Source organism: Mercenaria mercenaria, chromosome 17 (genome assembly GCF_021730395.1).
Source record: "Mercenaria mercenaria strain notata chromosome 17, MADL_Memer_1, whole genome shotgun sequence".
NCBI lineage: Eukaryota > Metazoa > Mollusca > Bivalvia > Venerida > Veneridae > Mercenaria > Mercenaria mercenaria.
In genome coordinates this window covers 50,050,088-50,074,003 of record NC_069377.1, presented here as the reverse complement: position 1 = coordinate 50,074,003, position 23,916 = coordinate 50,050,088, and the positions used below count along the sequence as shown (strand labels likewise).

Here is a 23,916-nt window from a genome sequence, read left to right as displayed (position 1 = left end):
TATCAGTTCTTGATTCAGTGTTGAATTTACGGTTAATGTTAAATATTAAAACGTTTTACATTATAAAGCTTTCATTTAAATACACGTACATCAGTTCACAGACCAGACCTGAAAAAACACCGAGGCAGAATTTTTCGTGGGAGTGTTGATTACATGGGCTTTTAAGTAAGTTCCAAATACTTTTTTAAATTTATGGTCTCTGACCATGATGTCACCATTGTCCAACAGTTAAAGGACCATGCATGATACACAAGCTGTCTAAATATTCTTGTCATTCCAATGAACTACTAAAAGTGACAGACATCCTTGCAATGGTTTTGCACTATTTTTTTATATAGAAAATTATTGAAATTCATATGAAAATGGACAAAGGTACATAGTTTTGATGAAACAAACTATTCTCTCACATGTGAAAAATCAAACACTTGGCTAAGATTAAAATGTGTAAGAAATTCGTAAAGATTCTTCTCATATGTGTTGAAAATTGTAGTTATCTTTAAACATAAGTATACAATGTGACCTAGTGGTTAAGGCAGCTGCCTCAGGAACTAGTCGCAGATCCTAATCCCTCTTTCAACCATTCCAGTGCGACCTTTAAATAAGCTGACAACTAGTAAAACAATAGTAACCAACTGCCTTCCTGTCTGTAGCCTGGTTTCAAGGCAATATTCCTGGCAAATTTAAGTTAAAATGACTAGGGTGAGACTACTAAACAAACACTACATACATACAGTATAGGTATTTCTTTATTTATGTATATTTTAGTTTTTCTGCAGTGCTGTTTCTGCAGGTTTCAAAGTGCCGTAGAATTTTACAAGAAACAACACTCATTTCATACAACAAGTACAATTTTAAATGATAACAATGACTTAACTTTTTAGGACTATCATTACAAAACATATACACCATGTTAGGAACTCGTACCAGCATTATCAACTTCTTTGATGCATCTGTACACTATTTGGCACCAATTTTAAACTGTGAATGTGCATACATTTTGCCAAAGCACACATACATTATAACAATAACTGGTGAATCATATTGACCAAGTATCAGCTAGGCTCACCTTATGTAAATACTGAATTAAACCCCTGTGTTACTTAAAGGTCCAATACTAAGGAAAGTGAACATTTTAATTTCTTTTAAAAAGCACAGAAACTATTTCATTTTATTGGAAAATGAAAGTTGGTATGTAGAAATTCAAAATAAATCGCAGTATATGTACAATTATTTTTCTATGAAGTATGAAGAAAGTTAAAAAGACCTGGGGGGTCATTCTGTCGATTCATTGAAATTTCAACATAATACACATACATTTCTTTGAGTTCCAAAGACCTTCTGTAAATTTTGACCTGCCAATCTTCATTATTTAGTGTCTTGCAGAAGTCTATGCACTGGCTATGAAAAAAATTGCCAACTCACTTTCCCTTAGTAATGGACCTTTAACAAATAATCAAGGCCTTCGAGTGGTTTATCGTCTAATTTACCAAGGTTCAGAGTTTAGATGCGGAGGAATTGAACCACGATGAATGATGAACCATGGTAAATTAGACGATAATTCACAAGAAAGTCTTGATTGTTTTCATTCTGACATGTTCATTGACATATTTTAATAAATATTATGCTGGACTTCATTTACCAGAGGAGTAATGTATCGGACGTCATACGGCAATTTGACGTCATAATGCTCTCTTACCGGTCTGCGTGTCAACTGTTGTTTATCACAGAATACACAAGAGCTTAATTTCCTTCTTTGTTTAACTGGAAATCAAACAGAGTCATGTAAGAATAGAAAATATACAATTTGTTCTTAATTCAGATTAGGTCAACTTTTGAAAATAAAGAAACCACTTCATTAACTTCATTTTATGTTAATTCTATACTCAACTACCGGTAGTGTTTTGTAAAATATATCAACAACATTGAAAGAATTTATTGAAACACAATTGTGTTGTAAAGTTTGCAAGTAGCCTCCCCTATCAAAGGTGGTGAAAACTGCCATTTTATTAAACTTTGCATGTACAAAAAAGGCAAACATTAACTATGTGTCATACATTCATCTAATCTCGGACAGTATTGATCACAGACAGTTCTTCAGTGAATAATATGAACCTTTCTGGGAAAATAATTTCTTTACATTCTTCATATTGTACATGTGTGAGCTAATACAATATACTTAGATCCTTTGACTTATGCGAGCTGCAACTGAATAAGGTAAAAACTACGTATATACTCTGTTTATAAAATAATTAAGAATGTAATTTTTAACAACAAATTCATTTGTTCTTCTGATATAAAATACAGTGTATAAGAATACTCTATTATTTTGCCTACAGGTTTCCTGCATTTCCATTATTGAAGAGATATCAAATGTTGACAGGATATATTCTGTATCAGGTAAGGGAATGTCCGATATAAGTTTTGATCTAAACAAAATGGCTGCCACATCACTGGTGTAGTTGCATAATTACTGAAGAACAGAAGAAAGTGTTGTTGGTAAAATGATATTGTTTCATGGTTTTGTGGCCAGACACTGGATATATGCAAACTTTAAAATCCGCATCAGGCTCGACCTTTGCCCTTGGTCAACAACCATGTACTTAACAAGAGCCATGTTAGACATGGCTAATCCCCCCCGCCAGGCATATTATAATTGAAGGCTAAAGTTCCTGGCAAGTTAGTGTCTGAAAGTATTAAATTTGGGGAAAGCTTTGAAGAACCGTTTAGTTGTGGTCCGCATCAGGAGTTTTAAAGATGTGGAAGAAAGAATAAGTCAGTGGTGAGGTGGTTTACGGCTAAATTTTATTAATTTTCATGAACAGTATAGCTATGATGTTTTTCTATATGGCTACTGTAAAAAGAAGGAATGGAAAGCTTACAGGGAACAAGAGTGCCAGAATGTCACAATATACGTCCGTCACAGCAAATTTCTTTACTCTAGCAGCTGTATTTGCAAATGGAATTTTAATTTTGTGGTTGTTTAGAAATCATTGTAAGTCTTTTGTTTTTCTAAGTCCACAAAATCTTTACCAGACCAGGTAGAGATTGGTCAAAATACACCTCAAAATTGGATGTAGCATGCATGTTGTACTACAGAAAAGTGGTCTCGATTTTTCCCTACGACTGGTAATGAAAAAGTTACAATAAAAGCTATTTAAAGTAACAACAAAGGGAAGTAATTCTAAAGAAGGGAACTGCGCATGACACTTCGTCTCATGATGGTGTATAATTGTGCCAAGTTACATCAAAATCCCTCCATGCATGAAAAAGAAATGCTTTGGACAAAGTCATTCTTGTATCTGACCTTTGGCCTCTAAGTGTGACCTTGACCTTAGACCTAGGGACCTGGATCTTGCGCATGACACTCCGTCTCGTGGTGGTGAACATTTGTGCCAAGTTATATCAAAATCCCTCTATGCATGATGAAGAAATGCTCCGGACAAGGTTTTCATTCTTGTATCCTTTGACCTCTAAGTGTGACCTTGACCTTAGACCTAGGGACCTAGTTCTTGCGCATGACACTCCGCCTCGTGGTGGTGAACATTTATGCCAAGATATATCAAAATCCCTCCATGCATGAAGAAGATATGCTCCGGACAAAATTTTTTAAGAAAATATGATAAAGGGGAATAACTCAAAAAATAGGCAAGGTAGAGTTATTGTTCTTGCACTCTGCACTTCCTCCCAATGTGTTCTATCAGTGTATGAAGTTTGAAGGAAATCCCTCCAGTACTTTTGGAGTTATGCTCCGGACAAAGATCGTTGCGGACGGACGGAGAGCATTTCTAATATCCCCTTCGCCTTTGGCGGGGGGGGATAAATAATAGTATATAACAGGACTTTTAACTTTCACAAAAAGATACCCGCCTGTTTGTTTGTTCTGAATACATGTATTTGATTTGTCATCTGTTTGAATAAATAAGAACAGGAACATGAAAGGCCCTGTATTGCTCACCTGAGCTTGTTTTTACCCCACATGACCTGGACTTCATTAAAACAAAATTTTGACCATACTTTATGTATATCAGACAGAAAGTTTTAATCAAGTGTTTCTTTGAATTGACCTAGTGAGCTAGCTTCACACCCTGAATGACTGTTTTTGAGCTTCATCTAGATTTTTAAACAGACAAGCATTCTGACAGAAGTAGAAAGTATTAACTTAACAAAGTGTTTTAATTTGATATCATGACCTAGTTATTGACCTAAGGTATTTAAGCTTAAACATGTTTAGATTTCATAAAGACAATATTTCTTTTACAAAGTTTAATGAATACCAGATAGAAAATGTGATCAACTGAGCGTTTACAAGGTTGTTCCCATAATATGACATAGTGTTTGACCCAGTTTCCAACTAAACCTAGATTTAATATAATAATGATTGGTCTGACAGTGTAGTCGCGAACGACAAGAAGAAGAAGAAATATATATGACCTCTAGAGTATCAACAAGGTTGTATTATGGTTTGACCTAGTTACCTAATTTTTGATTCCAGTTAACCAACTTTCAAACTAGACACAGACATTATAACAACAAACTTTATGATCATGTTACATACAAATCAAGAAGAAAATATTGCCTCCAGCATGTAAACAAGCTTTTTCTATCAATCTGACCTTGTGACATATTTCTTTAACCCTAGATAACCCAGTTTCAAACTTGTCTGAGATTTTGTTATGGTTCACATTCTGACTAAGTTTCATTATGAGCCAACAGTGAAATTGTTCAAAATGGACGGCAGACACAGGATGATCACAACAGCTCATGCTGAGCACTTTGTGCTCGGGTGAGCTGAAAACATTTTTATAATATCCTTTTCTAAAACAATACAGTCATCAAGTATTTCTTCCATCTCTTTCTTGTGAATCTGCCTCGAGTTTGTAGGCAGGTTTATATTTCACTATTCCATTTTCATCAACATACTGTAAGGAAGGATTTGGATGTGTGTTGTTCATACTACCCAGTGAAGTATACCTGAAACATACGGTAATCAGTGTAAATTTTTCTGTATTACACAGTTTTATATCAAACAGCATAAACATTTTAATTTTTCTTTTATTCTGCTGAAGTATTATTTTAAACTCATTTTTTACTTCCATTCAGTACATAGAGGATAACTGTTGGTTTCGGTGTAATATCACGTTATAATTTCACCGAGTGGGCACCAAAAGTGATATTTTCACGAGTGGCGCAGCCACGAGTGAAAAATAACAACTTTTGGTGTTCATGAGTGAAATTACCGTGATATTACATCGATGCCAACAATTTTTCTGTTTATTTTATGTCTAAAACTCTACTTTTGTTGTGTTTATTTCAATAAAATGTCGAAATTTGCGGGAAATTTTATCAGGAAGCATCGCAAAGATGACGTCATTTTAACGACGTCATCGTCATATTGTTTCCGGCTTTCAGTACGCTCGGTAAACTTTTTGACGTTAATCCGGGTATCAGATTTGATAATTTTCACTGAGTGGCCAGTGAGTTTATCAGGATATAATTCACCGTTATATTTCGATAAACCACCGAAAAACATAAAATAAAAGTGCATATTTCTCAAAACAAAGCCAACCGTACTTTAATTAAATACTACGTCCAGAGTTAAAGAAACAAAATCCTTCCTTTATGGTCATCTGCACATCAAGCTTGTTCATCTGTGGAAGTCTGAAGCAAATCAGGCTAATATGTGGGAGGAATTGGACGTGCAAGCTTTTTCTCTATTATTCTATGTAGCAAAACTATCAAAGGGCCATAACTGGTAAAAATAGCCACAGAAAAAATCCTTCCTTTATCGTCATCTGCATATCTAGGTTGTTCATTTGTGAAAGTTTGAAGCAAATCAGGCTAATAGTGTGGGAGAAATTGGACACACGTTTTTTCTTTGGGGGGGGGGGGGATAAAACTTCCATATATCACTATATGTCCTCAAAAGTACTATTTTTCACTTACAATCTTTTCTTTCTGGGACATCTAGTATATATCACCAAACATCCTGTCTAGTAGTGGATGTATACTCACACTTACCCTCTATCATACAGACTACAGTAAGGTAAACATAGGGACCTAAAAAAAACTTACATAAAATCACTATACATCCAGTCTAGTAGTGGATCTACTACAATAAGGTAAACATAGGGAAAAAAACACCTACATATATCACAGTACATCCAGTCTAGTAGTAGGTTTATGCTCGCACTTAACCTCTATCATACAGACATTGGAACCATTAAAATGTCCTTATATCATCATACATATTTACATACATTATTTAATATTAGATTTACCCTCACACTTACCCTCTATCATACAGACTACAGTAAGGCAAACATAAGGAACGCAAAAACTTCCATATATCACTATACGTCCAGTCTAGTAGTGGATTTACCCGCATAAACTGTGGCCAGTCAGTATCAGTCATTGCAAATGATTTCAAATGACCTGTAAATGGAATGTTTACATATTTATTTGAACATTTAGATGATTGTGTTCTCAGGAATTAAGACAAGTTGAAGTTTGATTTACCAATGGTAGTTTCATACATTTTCTTTAAGTCATGTAAAACTAACTTTCCTTTATTTATATTATGTTCATAATACTTGAGGCAAAACCTTTCTTCAAATAAAAATACAATATTGCTGTTTTCTTCCCATTTGCCCCCAGACAGCAATTACCGTAGAATTAACAGGCCCAATCCGTCTTGATGGAAAAAGATCTATAATATTTGCAAAACAATAAGTCAAAGTCACTGGAAACTATCTATACTTTTTAAGGAACTGAAATTGTTTTTAAGCTTAAAAAGTTGCAAAATCCTTCATAGCTGAACATGGCACTCGATATCACTGTCAAGATGCAATAGTAATAATCAGGAAGATGTCAATCAAAGGAAGAAATGTGCAATATTGCCATTGCAACCATTTCTAGGTTCAAAATATTTAGGGGGCCTTCACGGCCAAGTGGTTAAGGTCACTTCAAATCATTTGCCCCTCAACCTTGTGGGTTCAAGCCTCATTCAGGGCGTTGATTCTTCATGTGAGGAAGCCATCCAGTTGGCTTGCAGAAGGCCAGTGCTTCTACCCAGGTGCCTGCTTGTGATGAAATAATGCACGGAGGGGCACCTGGGGTCTTCTTCTACCATAAAAAGCTGAAAAGTAGCCATATGACCTATAACTGTGTCCGTGTGACATTAAACCAAACAAACACAAACAAAATCAAAATATTTACCCAATATAAAATATGTCCTAATAAACTTCATATAAGTATCAGTTATCCTTATTTAGTCATTTCTAGTACCAGCAATCCAAATTTAATTTGTTTTTATATGAATGAGCAATTTACAGAACCCACAATATTTATATTAAGGATTGAAGAAGTTCAACCTCTGCCAATAGAATATTCTATCATGATTTAAAAATAACTACAAGTCCCTTTTTAAAGTAATAAAAATTGAGCCCCACCATGAGAAAACCAACATAGTGCATTTGCGACCAACATGGATCCAGACAAGCCTGCATATTCACACAGTCTGGCCAGGATCCATACTGTTTGCTTTCAAACCCTATTGCAATTAGAGAAACCGTTAGCGAACAGTATGGATCCTGACCAGACTGCACGGATGTGCAGCTGGTCTGGATCCATGCTGGTCGCGAATGCACTATGTTGGTTTTCTCATGGTGCGGCTAAAATACTTGCTAGAATATGGATCAGTTTCCCTTGTTCCCATTATTACAGCCTTTATCTCTGGATGCTGGACCTGCAGATCCCTAAGGCTGTCTTTGATACGACCATTGAAATGTAACATCTCTAGTTTATACCTGCAAGGATATAAGAAAAAATACCTATAGTATGATAAATGGTTACTTTTAGTAAATTTGCATTATTGTGATTTTATGATAATTTTTTCACTAACATAAAGATAAAGTTTAAATAACACCCCCCATCCCCCATCGTGGACCCCACCACCCTTACACTTAATGCCTTATATGATTTTTACTGAGAATTTATAGTAAATGTGCAATATCATAATGTTTTGCATTGATTTAATATGTAATTAAAAATGTGTAATGTCATGGTTATCTTGTGCAATGACAGGCCAATCTAGCCAATCAGAAAAAAACGTTAATACCGGTAGATCATACAATAAGAAGTATCATTATATGAAATGTAAATAAATGAAATGAATTCTGAATGGGTTAACTGTCCCCTCACTGCACAAAATACATAATATTACTTTGAACAGTACTGAACTAGATGTGTGTCCACAAAGATGCGCCCACTTCCTGTCACTGTACATAGCTTCATGACTATGTGAAATATTTTTAAGATACATGAAACACAAACTTCCAAGCATTTAATGTACACTTTTCATTATGTCAAGGACCAAAACTTCAGTCTAGCTGAGTGAAATCCCAAACAGAACACCAGGTACACAACTTCACATGCTATATAACAATCCTCTAACGTTTTATGACTCTTGGTCAAGTACATTTTGAGATATATGAGACATCAACTTTTATGCTCTAAACAGAATTTTTAAGATATATGCAACACAAACTTTTAAGCACTTTCTTTGTATTATTCTCCAAGTCAAGGACCATAACTCTGGTCTGAGTGAGTAAAATCCCAAACAAAACATCAGGTGCACAACTTCATATGCTATATAACAATCCTCTAATGTTTTATGACACTGAGTCAAAGACTTTTTGAGTTTTGAGATACATGCAATACAAACTTGTTTGCCCATTATGATTATTTTTGACTAAATGAAGGACCATAACTCTGGTCTGATTGATAAAAATCAAGAACAACACCCTAGGTGCACAACAACACATGCTGAATAATATTCCTATTATGTTTCATGACCCTAGGTCAAATACATTTTCAGATACGTGTGACACAAACTTTTATGCTCTGCATATTTTTGACAAAGTCAAGGGTGGTGACTCTAGTCTGGCTGAATGAAATCTAAAACAAAAGACCAGGCCACGTATTCACAAAACATTTTCAGTCTCAGCTGAGTTTGACAATAAATTTTCTTTTTTTATTTATATCTAAATTGCCTGTGTAACATTTTGTTTAAAACATGCAATTACTTTCAGTTTATAAGTATATAACATAAATCAAGTCATATTGTAATATCTTGTCAGTAACTGAAAAGTGTTGATAACTGGTTACCTACAGTTATGTGCAGACCTGCTGATAAAGGGACAGACCGAAAAACTGACTTTTTTACATCCTTCCCCACTTCCTGGACAGTGAATAAAACAACCCCTGTTAATTCTAGTAAAACACTAATTGCTCATATTTGCAAGGGATGACCATAATGTTTAAGTTATCTAGGGATTCAAGCGATTCAAATGTAGAAGACAAAGGGAAAGCGGTAATTCAGCCATCGATGCCCAAGTGTTTGTGTTTCACAGTAGTTAAAAAAAGCTATTATGTATAACTGTAAAATATATAGGTTCACTGATATCTAATGTAATGTTTATCATACTGATAAATGCCTAGACTTTGTAGCTAAAATCTAAAACAAATTTTATCTGACATTACTGAATTTGTATCAGTATGTCAATTCGATAAAAAACAAATTTTAGAAAATAGATATAAAACTTGATCACATAATATAGAATGTTGATGGCGATAATAAATTCTACCTTCTTCAACTGGATACTATTTAAAGCTTAGAACAAAAAAGAAAGGTGAAAGGAGAAAAAAATATAGATAAGCACAGCAGTCATAATGTAAACTGTGTATGTAACATGGCGATTTCTGGAAGAAGACTATCAGACTTAAGAGATACAACATCAATAAGTTCAACAGAGGACTTCGACTACAGCTGTGATCTTTGCTTGAGAGACGGACTGCAAGTAGAGGCCCACAGGTTTTGCGCTGAATGCAAGGAATACCTATGCAAGACTTGCATACCATACCACCTGAAAACTGGAGCTTCAAAGCATCACAAAATGATGGATAAGGATATCAGCAAAAAAGCTGAAATGCCTAGGGATACAAACATTTGCACAGAGCGATGTTCCACTCATAAGGATGAACTGATCAAATTTTTCTGCCCAAAGCATGAGGCACTTTGCTGCAACGACTGCGTTATCATAGATCACAGAAACTGCAATACTGACTATATACCTGATAAATGTTCTGATAAAGGCACCAAAGAAGAATTCAAGAAGGTAATGAAGAAACTAAATCTTAAACAGACAGAGTTTGATGATATTATCAAAAAGGCAGCAATAAGAGACAAAAAGATAGACGTTTACTATGAAAAAGCAATCCAAGACATGACAAATTTTCAGGAAGAAATAAATAAACGTATAGTGCATTTAAGAAAGCAAGTCGAAAGAGATGCAACAGACAGAAAGTTGAAAGACAAACAGGAAGTCCAGGAAGTGACTGAAAAATGCACAAGATTTTCATCAGACATCAAGAAGTACCGAACAAGATTACAAGAGTATGAAGAATCACATGAAGATGCCAACTTTTTCATTGCTGCAAAGCAGGCTAAATTAACACTTTGGTCTGAAGAAGTAATAAAGGCTGAAGAAATACTGAAAACATCAGAAATAGAACAAGTATTTAAACATATTGTCAACCTTGACACATTTCTTTCCAGGAAAAATGTTTTCGGAGAGATGACCACGCGACATCCTACAAGAACATTTAAATCTTTAAGTGTAAAAGAATATAATAGCTTTGGAATGTCTGAGAACTTTCAGACAATCACTGGATGTGCTGTCTTGTCCTCAAACAAACTTGTGCTGGCTGACGAATGTAACACAAGGCTGATAATTTTGGACACTCAAAAAAGACTAAATCTAGAAGAGAAAAGTCTTGATTCAGCTCCATTTGACATTGCCGCCCTGCCCAATGACCAAATTGCTGTGTCAATGCCAGAGAAGAAAGAGATTCTTATCATGGTAATAAGAAGTAAAACATCACTGGCTTGGAAGGTCCTTACTCAAGCATTAGTTGGTAATCAATCAATTTTATCAACTGTCCACAGAATTAAAGTAATAAAACAGTGTAGAGGTATAAGTTACCATCAAGGCTACCTCTATGTGATTTGCAAGGATCTAAACAGTGTACTCATAATGGATTCACAAGGTAATGTCAAAAACATCATTATTCTAAATAATGAAATATTTAAAACACCCAACTACATTGTTATGAATGAGGTTTTGGGCCGTATCTATATCAGTGACTCAGGAGACCACAGTATTGTCAGTATAACATTAAAAGGGGATGTATCAACGGTATACAAGCACCAGGGTCTTATTAGACCTGAAGGAATGATGCTGTTAGATAATGGATCTATACTGGTATGCTGCCACACAGGCTCCATTTTTCTTATCTCGGAACACTTGGAGGAAGGTCAAACTATCATGGTAGATGATCTACAGCTCCCACAATACATATGTTACAATCAAGATCAACATGAAATCTATGTTGGTTGCAGGTACCATAATATGGTGACCATTCTACAGCCACAATGGTAGAAATAAACAATTCAAGACAAAGCCTGTATGAGCTAATACTCAAGGAGACTGATGATTTTTTCATAATTATATAGCCATTTTTAAAAAAAAAAGAAGAGGGCCATGATGGTGCTTGGTTGCTCACCTGAGTTTAGCTGCTTGCTTGAACAGTTTTGGTGTAGATGATTTTGTTAAGAAAATATCTATGAAAATTACTTTGAAATAACACTGTTTTTATTCTTAGCGGCCTGTTGGCCATGTTTTTTGGATGAAACAGAATAATTTGTACAATCTCTGTAAAGGGTCAACCAAAAAAACATGTGTTATCTTAAAACTGGGCCTATTGTTTCATACAAAAATAATTTTAAATTTTCTGCTAGTTATATATAGGGAAAAGGTGACCACACCTCCTGGCAACCATATTTTTGATGAATAAAAATAATTTGAACAATCTTAGTAAAGGGTCACACAAGAACCATTTGTGTGAAATTATTTTAAAATCGAGCCAGCAGTTTCATACAAAAATTTTCTTTAAGTTTCCACTTTATATATATAAGGAAAAGTGACCACACCCTCTGGTGGCCATGTTTTTTGACAAGTTCGAATGATTTGAATAATCTTGGTAAATGGCAGGGTCCACGCTTTTAAGCGATGCGAGCGAAGTAGTCGCTTCTCTTTTGATTACTTTGCTCTGTTTGTACGGAATAGCGAAAAACAAGTCGCCCTAAAATCCGGCGCCCGAGGCAGTTATCATACATATGTATATCGCATCTATCTGCTTCTAATCAGCTTGTAAAAACATTATATAATCAATTAGCATAAACTTATCCCATTACGGATTGTGAACCTGTTCCGCACATCACCGAATATCGATACAAAGATTTTTATTGGTCAAAAACTTTGGGAAACACCAATCAAACGCGGCGAAACAAAATTGCCTTTAACTGATTTCGTGCATCACCGATAAAAATTGTGTGCATCACATGTGAAAACAAACAACTAAAAACTGTCAAGAGTTAGGTCGAAAAACAATAACAAAAGTATGTCAGCGCAAGGGCAAGTAGCTAATTAAAGGATAATTATTTGATAAATTATAAAGGATAGCCCTCCTAAATTAGGTTGTTTGATGTGACCGATAAACACAAGCTCTGAATAATTATGGTTCTAAATTTAACAAGAGTTGTTTGTTTGTTATGTATGATTTTAATTGTGGCTGCCGCTCTTGATTTTTTTTGTAATGGTCGCATCAAGGTGACAATTATGAGAACTGTCTTGCTTTTCTTGAGGAGAAATTCCGTCATTCTGCTTTATGCATTGAGAGGTAACGCATTGTTAGATTCCTGACTAAGCAATAGTGGCCCTACTTTACTGCATATAATTTGATTACATGCTCACTGTGTGTGTTTGTATTTGATGCTTGGCATTTTGTACTTATAAATAAAATATGTTTTGTTTTGAAATGTTATTACTTTGTGTTGTACCATCATATACGATGTAATTAATGACTATTTTCACCCGCAGCCTCACTACTCCCTGTTCTGAGAAAACTTGTCCCTATTTTCACTGGGGAGAGAAGTCACTTCTCCCAATTTATTTGGGCTAGCTTGAACCCTGAATGGTCACACAAGGACCTTTTGTGTGACATTATTTCAAATATAAGGCAAGCAGTTTCATACAAGAAGATTTTTAAAGTTATAGGGGAAAGTGACCGCACCTCCTGGCGGAAATGTTTTTCAATGTTACAATTTCACAATCCTGTTAGAGGGTTACATAATGACTACTTATGTGAAGCATTTCAAAACCAGACCAGCGGTTTAGGAGGAGATGTTGTCTGAAAAATTGTATATATGATCCTTGAACAAATTATACAATTACAACTGACTTATATCATTAACAAGACTTAGTGTTGGATAGAAAAAATGATGGTGGAAGAGTTATTGCACATGATCTTAAAAAGCCTATTTTCAGTTACAGATTAAGAGAATAGTGTTCTATTTATCAATCTTCCACCTAAACCATTTTTCAATACCTCAATGTCCCAGCTTTTTTTTTCATATCAACAACTGCAGATTATTTTTTAGCATATGTCATCATCAACCTGTATGCAGAGACACAAACAAACATTTCTTAACTCTTGTGAAAAAAGATGTTTTCAAGGAAACACTTGCAAAGAAACTGTTCATTTTGTTAACTTTGAGTAACAGAAACAAGAGGACCATGATGGTCCTGAATCGCTCACCTCTTCCCACATGACCCAGTTTTGAGTATGACGTCTTTTTTCTATTATTTGACATGGTGACCTAGTTTTTGAGCTCATGTGACCCAGTTTTGAACTTGACCTAGATATTATCAAGATAAAAATTCTGACCAATTTTCATGAAGATCCACTGAAAAATATGGTCTCTAGAGAGGTCACAAGGTTTTTCTATTATCTGACCTATTGACCTAGTTTTCGAAGGTACGTGACCCTGTTTTGAACTTTACCTAGATATCATCAAGGTGAACATTCTCACTAATTTTCATGAAGATCTCATGAAAAATATGGCCTCTAGCGAGGTCACAAGGTTTTTCTATTTTTATATCTACTGGCCTAGTTTTTGACCACATGGTTCATACAGAATATCAGAGACAAAATTCAAGTACTTTTCAAGGACTTTTCAAGGACTTTTTACAATTTTTCAAGCACTATTTTTTTTCAAAACCACGACCTAATCTGAAAAACTTTTAATATGTAATGCAAAAATAAAACAACCATCACTTGTTACACCTTTGAAAATGACGTAATTCGATTATTAGATTGATGTAATTCACTATTTTGCTGAGGTTTATCACTATTCTTGTGATTTTTTAGCACACTCCTACTAATGATACCTCAAAATTTTGTCACACGACGTACAAATACACTTCGTTCTGTCTGCTCTATAGGGCTTCAGCCACTGTTTATATTCGTCTTTTGTCTCCCGCTTACTTGAGTAAACATGTTTATTTTTCTTACTCATTTTAATTCACTGGAAACACTCGCAAATAGCTAAAAATTGCGAGTTATTAAGTGGCAGGGGCCAGTTTCGCATTTGGCCCGGGTACGTTTTTTAAATAAAATAGACATATGTACTTTACAGGCATATATATTCAACTGGTTATTTATGATGTTTATAGAACTAAGGATTCCTGCGTACGAGTGATTATTGTGTAAAATAAATATGTGCATGTATCGATTTTCCTAGCTCCATGTAGACGGCCGGGTCTAAAACTTTACCTGAGGTAACGGAAGTCAGACGAATTGGAAACGGTCCTCCATCCATCCAGCTTCAGCTCAAATTTGCGGAAAAAGTAAACGGTTATGTGATACTTTTCTTCCCACCATTATTTTCGTCTGGCCACATGCTTTAAAAATATGCATGTGTTTTAGGTCAGTCATTTGCAGATAATACGGTACAGGTCGCACAAGGAGTGCATTTTGGGCCGTTTTCGTCTAAAAATATAGTGTCCTGAAACCTGCGTTTTACTCGTTTTTATCACAGGAGAAACAGAATCGGCAGACTGAAAATGTCACATAATGAAGTGCTATGTCTATGCGAGACATTCGCTCAACAATTGCCTTGAATTTGTCGAAACTGGATTTTTTATGATTTTTTTCGCACTGGTATCAGCGCAGAGTTGTGGAGTTTTCAAATTTACTGTCCCTTGCCCCCATAAGTGAATTCGGCCAAAATTAAATTTCGAAAAATCTCTTGATTTTGCGCAGTTTTAAGTAGTTTAGAACCTCTAAATTGATATTTTAAACTTTCTGGGGACTTAAAATGCTAAATGACGGCACAGCAGCTCAAAACTGTTACGGTGAGGACACATCAAGGTTTGAAAGTCAATATCTGCACAGACGATTTTTTTAATTCTACCACCATTAACAGTGTTTTAGCACCGTAAAAACACCGTTTTCATTATTCTTAACCCACGTAGCGTATATTTAGCCAATCAGCTCTGATTTCCATCAATCAGGGGGATGCTTGGAGGGTGGGGACCCCATGAAATAGGCAAATAGGGGGTGGGGGCATTTTATTTTCGCAAAATGATGCGAATATGACTTTTTTTCATTTTTACTGATGGAATACGTTGAATTACGCCAGAAAATGATAAAAACAGACGTATTTTACATTATTTGTCTCGTAGCGACAAATTGTAAATTTTGGCTCATTTTGCGCGAGAGGGGTGGGCTAGTTTAGACGCTCACATACAGACATCTTTTCATACTACTGAAATTATTTTTGTGTGGTTTTATTCGCAAAAGAGGTATTAAAGTTCAGAAACAGTAAAATCCGCTTTTGGTCATAAAAAGAAAAATCTTAAAGTGGCAGGGGCCAGTTTCGCATTTGGCCCGGGTACGTTTTTTAAATAAAATAGACATATGTACTTTACAGGCATATATATTCAACTGGTTATTTATGATGTTTATAGAACTAAGGATTCCTGCGTACGAGTGATTATTGTGTAAAATAAATATGTGCATGTATCGATTTTCCTAGCTCCATGTAGACGGCCGGGTCTAAAACTTTACCTGAGGTAACGGAAGTCAGACGAATTGGAAACGGTCCTCCATCCATCCAGCTTCAGCTCAAATTTGCGGAAAAAGTAAACGGTTATGTGATACTTTTCTTCCCACCATTATTTTCGTCTGGCCACATGCTTTAAAAATATGCATGTGTTTTAGGTCAGTCATTTGCAGATAATACGGTACAGGTCGCACAAGGAGTGCATTTTGGGCCGTTTTCGTCTAAAAATATAGTGTCCTGAAACCTGCGTTTTACTCGTTTTTATCACAGGAGAAACAGAATCGGCAGACTGAAAATGTCACATAATGAAGTGCTATGTCTATGCGAGACATTCGCTCAACAATTGCCTTGAATTTGTCGAAACTGGATTTTTTATGATTTTTTTCGCACTGGTATCAGCGCAGAGTTGTGGAGTTTTCAAATTTACTGTCCCTTGCCCCCATAATTCCCCGTACTTTTTTAAACGGAAACGGAAACATGCAAACGGTGATATAGTAGAAATAGCACTCTGTAAATATCGATAACGTGTGGCCGTAGACCACTATAATAGCATACGAGTGACCCGATCCTGCAATTTCACGAATTTATTTTCATTTTCTCCGATTTATTTTAAGCCTTAAATTCTTTTTGCAAAGCAAAGTTACAGAAAGAATATTTTCAAGGAGTGAAAGGTCAAATTCAAGGAGTTTTTTTCAAAATTCAAGTACTTTTCCAGGTTTTTTAGGGGTTTTGTCATTTTCAAGGAGTTTTCAAGGACTACCATCGAATTCAAGGACTTTTCAAGGCCTGTGCGAACCCTGGACCACATGTGACCCAGTTTCGAAACTGAACTAGATATCATCAAGGTGAACATTCAGATCAATTTTCATGAAGACCCATTGAAAAATATGGCCTCTAGAGAGGTCAAAAGATTTTAATAATTTTAGACCTACTGACCTAGTTTTTGACCGCTGTTGACCCAGTTTCAAACTTGACCTAGATATCATCAAGATGAACATTCAGACCAACTTTCATACAGATCCCATGAAAAGTATGGCCTTTAGAGAGGTCACAAGGTTTTTCTATTATTTGACCTACTGACCTAGTTTTGAAGGCACGTGACCCACTTTCGAACCTGACCTAGATATCATCAAGATGAACATTCAGACCAACTTTCATACAGATCCCATGAAAAATATGGTCTCTAGAGAGGTCACAAGGTTTTTCTATTATTTGACCTACTGACCTAGTTTTTGAAGGCACGTGACCCACTTTCGAATTTGCCCTAGTTATCATCAAGGTGAACATTCTGACCAATTTTCATGAAGATCTCATGAAATATATGGCCTCTAGAGAGGCCACAAGGTTTTTCTATTTTTAGACCTACTGACCTAGTTTTTGACCGCATGTGACCAAGTTTCGAACTTGACCTAGATATCATCAAGATGAACATTCTGACCAACTTTCATAAAGATCCCACAAAAAATGTGACCTCTAGAGTGGTCACAAGCAAAAGTTCACGGACGGACGCACGCACGCACGGACGACGGACGCTGCGTGATCACAAAAGCTCACCTTGTCACTATGTGACAGGTGAGCTAAAAACTAGAGCTATCACTGAAGGTGATGAATGTACCCCCGGTATGCACTGACACAGTACATCGCAATCTGATGCACACAACATTGCATAATTATGTGAACTGCATGTGTATAATATATAGTAACAAAAAACGCATTCCCATAACTCTGCAGAATTTTTTTCCGAAAGAACCTAACATGCACCATGCACAACTAGCATTGGTACTCATCACTTGTGTGAAGTTTCATTAAATTGTGTGCAAGGGTTCAGGAGATTAGGCATGCACAAGATTGCATATATGCAGACTGTATTTCTATAGTATATTAACAAAAAACAAAGTCCCATAACTGTGCAGAATTTTTTTTCTAAAAGGACCTTATATGCACCATGCACTAGTAAGATTGATACTGATCACCTGTGTGAAGTTTCATTAAATTGTGTGCATGGGTTCAGGAGAAAAGGCGCGCACAAGATTGCATATGCTCTATGTATATACTGTAAAATCATTTAATTCCGTGGGCATGAAATTTCGTGGTTTTGGTCAAAATGGCAATTTCGTGGGGCTATGAATTCGTGGATTTCAACTTTTGTACATAAAATGAATGGGAATTTTACTTGTTTGTTGGGATTGACTCTACCATGAAGTCCACGAAAATTAGTCCCCCACGAATTAATGATTTCATAGTAGTATAGTAACAAAAAAAAAAGTCTGGTAACTCTTAACCAAATCGGGATGCCGACAAGGACGCCGACGTGGACGGGGACGCCGTCACATGGGTGAGTCCAATAGCTCTACTATTCTTTGAATAGTTGAGCTAAAAACAAAGTCCCGTAACTCTGCAATTTTTTTTTCTGAAAGAACCTAATATGCACCATGCACAACTACTGTTGTTACTGATCACTTTTGTGAAGTTTCAGTAAATTGTGTCAAGGGGATGAGGAGAGTTGGTGCGCACAAAATTGTGTCTACGGACGGACGTGCCACCGAAATGAATGAGGGGGCTATTTCTTTTGTTGTATAGGAGGCCCTGGCCCTATAATCTATTGTTAACAGATTGAAGCTATTGTTCTCTTTTGTTCTCTTTACAGTTAGATGGCCCTCTCTTCCTTTTAAGTTGCACGGACGAACAGACAGATGGACAGATGGATGGACATACAACCTGAAACCAGTATATCCCCACTTACAACTTCGTTGTCGGGGGTACAAATACAATGAAATCATCCCAATGTAATTACAATAATAAATGCATTAACTTACCTATCTCGAGAAATCTGTATAAACTTTTCTACTTCAGGGAATGGTAATTTACTTCTAATATACAACGCCTTCATCTTCCCTTCATATTCTGGAAATTGTCTGAAACATATTGTTCTCGATCTATACTTTAAATCCTTTAACCCTTACCCTACTAAATTTCTAAAATGGACTGGTCCATCATTCAATTTGGGCAATACTATTTATTATTCGAAGGGGTGTTCACTGAAAATTTACTGACTGAACAGCAAACAGCACAGGCATTGATCAGCCTGCACAGATGTGCCGACTGATCTTGGTCAGCACTGGTCGCAAAGGCAGAATCACTTGCCGCCAGCAGGCTAAAAGTTAATTACCTAATCAAGTGCTAAATATGTATACATGGATCTTAAAAATGACAAGGATTCAAATGGTATTAGGAAAATTTTAGTCTTTACAGAACTTTTTTGGGAAGCAAACATTGTAAAATATTAAAAAAAAAAAGTATATATTTGCAGTAGTTTAAAGTGTACATACTTTTTCACCACAGCATGGACAAGATGTAACAATACAGTACAGTCCTTCCCTCCATTGAAACCAACACATATCTCCTCTAACCTAAAAAAAGTATCACTGTAAAATGACTTAAAGTAGTTCTGCATGTTCAGATCAAATTTATTAAAATACATGTGTAAATTTACAAATTGTTTTTAATTTGGTAAAACAAAATATAAAGGTTATTTGAATTCAATTTAAGAAATAGTAAAATTTTAGCCTCATGGAAAAATCTAATTTTACTTCTGTTTGTCCAGAAAACTTGCCATTCAGAACTGTTCGAGAAAATTGCTCAAAATCAACAAGTGACTTTTCAGTTATTAAGTAATCACATGAACTCAATGACTTTGGCCAAAACAACTACTTCATTAGGATATGAATAAAATGAATGGGAACTAGAGTAGAGATTCTTTTTCCCACAAAAAAATGTATGTCTCCCACAACTTACCATGCAGAAATTGCAAATGCCAGAAATGAAGGGCCATGACTCTAGGGAACAAGAGGGCCATGATGGCCCTATATCGCTCACCTGTTATCATTGCACTTGAGGACAAGTCTTCAAGGTCAAAAGATCATAACAGAAATCAATCAAAAGAATTATGAGAAAATATAGTTGAAATTTTCTTTAAGTAACTTTAAAAACAAGATTTGAAAACTTTTTGTAGAGGTCCACTAGGCAATGCTACATGTCAAATATCTAAGCTCTTCTGGTTTATTTTTAGAAAATTTTGAAGATTTTTCTATGTACAATCAAGTTACCCCATGGGGCAGGGTCAATTTGACCCCAGGGGTCATGATTTGAATAAACTTTGTAAAAGTCTACTAGGCAATGCTACATGTCAAATATCTAAGACCTAGGCCTTCTGGTTTATTTTTAAAATTTTTTTTAAAGATTTTCCTATGTAAAATCAAGTGACCCCTAGGGCGGAGTCAATTTTGACCCCGGGGGACAAGGTTTGAACAAATTTTGTAGAGGTCCACTAGGCAATGCTACATGTCAAATATCTAGTCTCTAGGCCTTCTAGTTTATTTTTAGAAAATTTTTGAAGATTTTCCTACGTAAAATCAAGTGACCCCTGGGGCGGGGTCAATTTTGACCCAGGGGATCATGATATGAATAAATTTTGTAGAGGTCCACTAGGTAATGCTACATGTGAAATATCTAAGCTCTAGGCCTTCTGGTTTAATTTTAGAAAACTTTTGAAGATTTTCCTATGTAAAGTCAAGTGACCCCTAGGGCGGGGTCAATTTTGACCCCCGGGTCATAATTTGAACAACTTTAGTAGAGGTCCACTAGGCAATGCTACATGTCAAATATCTAAGCTCTAGGGCTTCTGGTTTTTGAGAAGAAGATTTTTTAAATATTTTCCTATGTAAAATCAAGTGACCCCTGGGGCGGGGTCAATTTTGACCCTGGGGGCCATGATTTGAACAAATTTTGTAGAGGTCCACTAGGCACTGCTACATGTGAAATATCTAAGCTCTAGGCCTTCTGGTTTATTTTTAGAAATTTTTTGAAGATTTTCCTATGTAAAATCAAGTGACCCCTGGGGCGGGGTCAATTTTGACCCCGGGGTCATGATTTGAACAATTTTAGTAGAGGTCCACTAGGCAATGCTACATGTCAAATATCTAAGCTCTAAGGCTTCTGGTTTTTGAGAAGAAGATTTTTTAAGATTTTCTTATGTAAAATCAAGTGATCCCTGGGGCGGAGTCAATTTTGACCCCGGGGTCATGATTTGAACAAATTTGGTAGAGGTCCACTAGGCAATGCTTCACACCAAATATCTAAGCTCTAGGACTTCTGGTTTTTGAGAAGAAGATTTTTAAAGTTTTTCCTTTCGGTTGCCATGGCAACCAGTGTTCTGCATGGAATTCAATTCTTTGAACAATTTTGAAAGGGGGCCATCCAAGGAACATCCCTGTGAAGTTTCATCAAAATTGGCCTGTTGGTTTAGGAGGAGATGTTGTTTAAAGGAAAGTGTGGACGGACGTACAACGGACGGACGGACGGACGGACGGACAGACGGACGGACGCCGGACGGTGAGCGATCACAATACCTCACCCTGAGCACTTTGTGCTCAGGTGAGCTAAAAATCATTGAACCATAACATTCAAGCAATTTACAAAACTAGGCTTGGCAGTAGTCACTCCTGTAAAGTTTGGTGGAATTCCAACTAGTGGCACAGCAGAAGAAGCACAGATCAAAGGTTCAGGGTCATTTCATCAGAACATGATGATATGCATAACTATGCTTCACACTAATCACTCATGAGGTTTGGTGAAATTCAGCTTAATTGTATATACAGCAGGTAATGTAAACACTGTAAGATACGACAATTTGTTTGTTTGTTTTGTGCTTTCAACAGTATTTCAGTCATGTAACAGTGGGCAGTTAACCTAACCAGTGTTCCTGGATTCTGTACCAGTACAAACCTGTTCTTTGCAAGAAACTGCTAACTTCCCCACATGAGTAAACAGAGGTGGAGGATGAATGATTTCAGACACAATGTCTTTTACGAAATCGTCACAGAGAACATGGGCCTCGCCCAGGGCTCAAACTCACGGCCCCAAGATCCGTAAATCTGCGCTCTCCCTAATGAGCTTAGTGGGCGGGCCTTGTATAATGACAAATCATGGGCCATAACTCTGCTGAAACTCAATGAACCAGAACTTGTCGATGACATGTGTAACTTAAAGATTGGCACTGATAACTCCTGTAAAGTTTTGTGGAAATCTGCCCAATGGTGTAAGAGGAGTTGCCAAAATATAACATTTTACAAATAAAGGGCCATAACTCCCCTAAAAACCACTGAACCAGAATATACCAATAATCTGCATACTGAGACCTAGAATTGATCTCTCATGTAAGATTTGTTGGGACCCTCCCCCCAACACACCCCCACAACCCCACTATTACATAAGAGAAGTGGCTAAAATATCAAAAAATGATGAATCAAGGGACACAACTCTGCTGAACAATCGGAACGGTGCAAGAGAGATGAATGTGAAATAACTACACTATTGCAAATTTACATCACACCGGAAATGGAAGAAAGATCTTTCTCATATGTTGGCAATTATGTCCTGGTGTTACCATAAAGCCTGCTTTCCTTGAACTTGCTTAAAAATAAATAATGATTTCACAGTATTTAAACTTACTTATATTTCTGTAATCCTTCCTCAATGATACTAACAGCATTTTTCACTTTATTTATATATGGTGTGGACTCCTCACTGTTCACTACACCATACACTTGATCCACAGCATTGAACACTGGGTTCTTCTCATACTGCACTATCGAATCTAGAAAAGATACCGATAACATGATTATACATAAAATTTGAATTTGCTTGTCAAATGTATACATAGCATCTGTTTTCAAAGTAAAATATGTAATCTATGTCTTTAATGAGAATCAATGTATATGCTGTGTAATGTCAACAGCTGTTCTGATACGTATCTAGACATCTCTTTTGAATACCTAATGGAGATATCTTCCATTGTATTGTATTGAGATTTTTTTTTAGACTGAGATATCTTCTAGGTATTATAGACATCTTCTATGTATTGTAGATATCTTCTGTGTATTACAGAGGTCTTCTATGCATTGTAAATATCTTCTTTGTAATGTACAGGTCTTCTATGTATTGTAGATATCTTCTATGTTATTGCGAGTTTTTTTTTTATGTACTGTAAGCATCTTCTATGTATTGTAGAGATCTTCTATGTATTCTATAGATTTTCTACCTTTTGTTAGTAGAGATCTTCTATGTGTCATACATATATTTCATGTATTGTAGAGATATTCTATATGATAGAGATATCATCCATTGTACTGTAGATATCTTTGTAATGAATCTCCTATGTAATAGGAATATTTTCTCTTTTATACACTGTAGAGATCTTCTATCTATTGGAGGCGGATATCCATGTAATGGATATAATTATTATATTCAGTGTAATGTATGGCAATCATAATACTTTACTTAAGCACAAGTGCTAAGGTGAGCTCAAATCATACCAATCTAATGGCAGCATTATTTATGAAGGACAGATGTCATTCAAGCTATTTTGAAGACAGTCTCCTTATAAACATTCATGTGAAATTTTTCAAAATTCTGATCATCAACTTCAGTTTTTAAATTTTCTGTAATTGTATATATAGGAAAATCAAGCTCCACCCATGGCTTCCAAATTTTTGAAACCTTGTTTTGTAAAGGTGACAAAACTAAGCAATCAAAATCCTCTGTAGCATGGCTGCCTTTAACTGTAAACCAACACCAATTTACCATTTTTTTTCTCAATGTAAATTTTAAACATCTGATTAAAGGAGTAAACTTTTACTAATCATAGTAATTTGTATATTTTTCCCAGCCGTAAAACTTCTAAATTTAGCAAATGCTTATCAAATAAACATAGTTTTGTCTCTGGATAATGCAGAATCACTAATGAATGAGAATGACTTTCTCAACAAGAAATTGACAGTTTCCCTATGTAAATCAGCGGCAAAATATCAATGCCAGAGAACATTCTGTTCCGA

General features: G+C 35.8%; 1 protein-coding gene across 1 annotated transcript in view; it reads right to left on the bottom strand.

Moving 5' to 3' along the window:
• Positions 1–728: 728 nt before the first annotated feature.
• Positions 729–23,916, bottom strand: part of LOC123536176 (FAD synthase-like) — a 56,828-nt gene continuing 33,640 nt past the window's right edge. The window contains exons 8-13 of the mRNA XM_045319121.2: positions 22,535–22,679; positions 19,354–19,434; positions 18,841–18,939; positions 7,684–7,805; positions 6,291–6,432; positions 729–4,971 (exon numbers count right to left, since the gene is read on the bottom strand). Coding sequence (XP_045175056.2) covers positions 4,833–4,971; positions 6,291–6,432; positions 7,684–7,805; positions 18,841–18,939; positions 19,354–19,434; positions 22,535–22,679 — 728 coding nt within the window. The 3' untranslated portion in view covers positions 729–4,832. The remainder of the gene's footprint in view (positions 4,972–6,290; positions 6,433–7,683; positions 7,806–18,840; positions 18,940–19,353; positions 19,435–22,534; positions 22,680–23,916) is intronic.